This window comes from Temnothorax curvispinosus, unplaced genomic scaffold (assembly GCF_003070985.1).
Source record: "Temnothorax curvispinosus isolate PA1 unplaced genomic scaffold, ASM307098v1 QBEX01005711.1, whole genome shotgun sequence".
Lineage (NCBI taxonomy): Eukaryota > Metazoa > Arthropoda > Insecta > Hymenoptera > Formicidae > Temnothorax > Temnothorax curvispinosus.
This window is the reverse complement of record NW_020215491.1, coordinates 1-3063: the sequence shown is the minus strand read 5'-3', so window position 1 is coordinate 3063 and position 3063 is coordinate 1. Positions and strand designations below refer to the sequence as shown.

At 34.7% G+C, this 3063-nt stretch overlaps 1 protein-coding gene across 1 annotated transcript; it reads left to right on the top strand.

The window, feature by feature from the left end:
- The first annotated feature begins 387 nt into the window (after nt 1-387).
- On the top strand, nt 388-2707 carry LOC112455048. Its single transcript, XM_025016738.1, has 5 exons — nt 388-475; nt 1379-1486; nt 1577-1845; nt 2192-2381; nt 2515-2707. The coding sequence occupies exons 1-5, from the start codon at nt 388-390 to the stop codon at nt 2652-2654; spliced, it is 795 nt and encodes a 264-aa protein (XP_024872506.1). The 3' UTR covers nt 2655-2707.
- The last annotated feature ends 356 nt before the right edge of the window (nt 2708-3063 follow it).

The window sequence follows — 3063 nt, the reverse complement described above, 5'->3', positions numbered from 1 at the left end:
GGTATGCAATTTGAATAATTGTGCAACTTTATTAAAATAAAGCGACATTCACACCGAGGCGAGAAACTCGCGTTGTGAGACACCTTTATGATATTGTGAAACGGCCTGTAATGTTGAAATGATGATCTGGAATTAAAGATTAATTAATTCTGAAACAAATTCTCCTGATTAATTATAAAAAATTATTGATACTTACCTTCTACTTACCTGGTCCTTCGGCGATGATCCAACGTTGGCCAGCGACAATCCGGTATGCGATGTAAAGCGAGGATCCGGGGAAGCAGAGCAGCAACAGAGCAGCGATCCATCCGAGGCGGGAATCTGAAAGAAAAGAAGCGAATTAGTACGTAATTAAAACATAATTATCGGGACTTATCCTTATCTGGTATGCGAGGTAAAGCGAGGATCCAGAGACGGATAACGGCAACGGCGATCCATTCCGGGCGTCGATCTGCAACAAAACAAATTGATAGAGGTAAGTAATTATAAGATAATTATCACATAATTATCTTATAATTACTTACCTCTATCTGGTATGCGATGTAAAGCGAGGATCCAGGGATGAGAAGCAGCAACGGTGATCCAACAGGGACATCAGTCTGAAATAAAATTCAAATAATTAGGATATAATTAATTTATCCTTACTTACCTCTATCTGGTATGCGATGTAAAGCGAGGATCCAGGGATGAGAAGCAGCAACGGTGATCCATCAGGGACATCCTTCTGAAACAAATAATTCCTATTAGCGTCTTGCGAATAATCGGGGCGTTGATGCGAACTTACCTTCTCGGTAGTTTAAGGTAAAACCGAGTGGCGACCGTTTGATAGGAATATTATCCGCCGGAATCGGGCTCAACACGTGCCGTCCGGTCACAACTGCAAGGTCTGGCTTATGCGATAAGTGTAATATATTCTTCGTTTTCTTTTAACTTAAATCAGAATAAAAACTACGTTTTTGAAATGTCATAAAACACATTGTGTTTTTATTTAGAATGTCCTTTTTTTTTCTCCTTTTTTTTTCTTTTGGTCACTTTTTCATTGTCTGTATATGTCCCTTCTTTTTGTCATTTGCTCATTTTCTTTCATGTTATCACTTGTATATACAGATCAGATTTTTGCATCAGCGTTACTAGATTATGCACGTAAGCATGCAGATGAAAAGGGTAAGTGCTTAATAAAAATTATTTTAACAGCCTGCATGCATGGCAATGAATTAACGTATAACAATTATTTCGTATGCATATTAAACTACTAATGTAACAATAACACTTTTTGTCTTAGAAAGTCACTTTCTTCTACGAACCTCTTATTTATTTACATCGTCAATCTGTTAAAAGTGTAACAATGTTTTATACTAAAAAAAACATTTTTTTGTAGATGTTCTATCGAACACTGCATCGTCTTCTACATCCTTAGCAGCAGATGTCGAAGAGAACACTGCAGCAGCTGTTGAACATGTAGACTTGGACGAAGAGTTTGTGGATGGTAAGTACATTTTAGTTGATTGCAGTTTAACATTGTTTGTTGTTAAAAATTTATGGATTTCACAAAATATTACTGTCTTTGTTTACAAAGACACAGGATCAGCAAATTTCAGATGGTCTCACGAAGCAGTTTTACTTTTACTGAAGGAATATAGGGAACGGGAACGAAATATGTATTCAGGAAAAACCAGCCATAAGAAGGTATGGGAGCAAATTGCTCAGGTGATGAATAGCAAGGGATATACAGTAACAGGCAGACAATGCACCACCCGAGTAAATACCATGAAAAGAACATACAAGGCTGTAAGGGATCATAACAGACAATCGGGCAATAATAAGCGACCGTGGAAATATTTTGAGGTAAGTGTATGATGTACAGAATAGCTATATCTCTTAAGCGGGGAGCACAGACTTTCGCACAAAACATAACACATAAGGATATAAACTAATCAGTATTCTTTATTTCTATCTCCACGATGGAAATGAAGAAATGTAATTGGTTTATTCACTTGCGTTGTGCATTATGCGTTGTGCAAAAGTCTGTTCTCTTTGCTTTACACTTTTAATCAGAAATTGACAATCACAGTTGTTTATTCTCCTCATATACGAGTGTAATTGGTCAAATTCTTACGTCTTACGCCTTAAATTCTGATTGTAGACATCGCGTTACACAAGCTTATGATATTATATTATATGAACTGTTTAGGTGATGGAAAGTCTTCTAGGCGAGAAACCGTTTATGGAGCCTCCAGCAACAATTTCGTCTACTGGTGCAGAAACATTTAAAATAAAGTCCGAATCAGCAAATTTAACTTTCATATCAGGCTTATCCAGCAGCGGCAGCAGCAGCAGCATATGCGAGAATGAAGCTTCAAATAAGAATATTTGTGTATCTCGTAAGTCAGCGTGCAATTTCATCATTATAGTTTGAATTACAGCTTTTGTTGGTACTCGAATCCGAGTTCTAGCAAAAGACACAACCCTTTAGGTAGCAAGCTTTAAAAAATTGTATATTATTGATATTTACAGGTAAACGTAAGATTGCAGACGTACAGACAGTTGAAGAAGCACGAAAAATAGCAGAAGGAAAACAGAAGAGACATGAAGAGAAGATGGGTATATCAGAGAGATTAATGGAGAAATTGGATAAAATTCTAGAGAAACTATAAAATCTTTATTTTGTTCGTATGTTCTAATGAATTCTATAACATGTATAAGTTACATTACGGATTATAAAAATAACATTTTGTTTGTATGTTCTAATGAATTCTATTACATGTATAAATTACATTACGGATTATAAGAATAACATTTTGTTTGTATGTTCTAATGAATTCTAAAACATATATAAGTTACATTACGGATTATAAGAATAACATTTCGTTTGTATGTTCTAATATAAGTTACATTACGGATTATAAGAATAACATTTTGTTTGTATGTTCTAATGAATATAAATTACATTACGGATATAAAAGAATAATACATATTACATATATTATTATATGGAAATAACGATAGATATTACGTGTTATATATGAATTTCCTTCAAGAAATGTCTGTTATACATCTCTAATT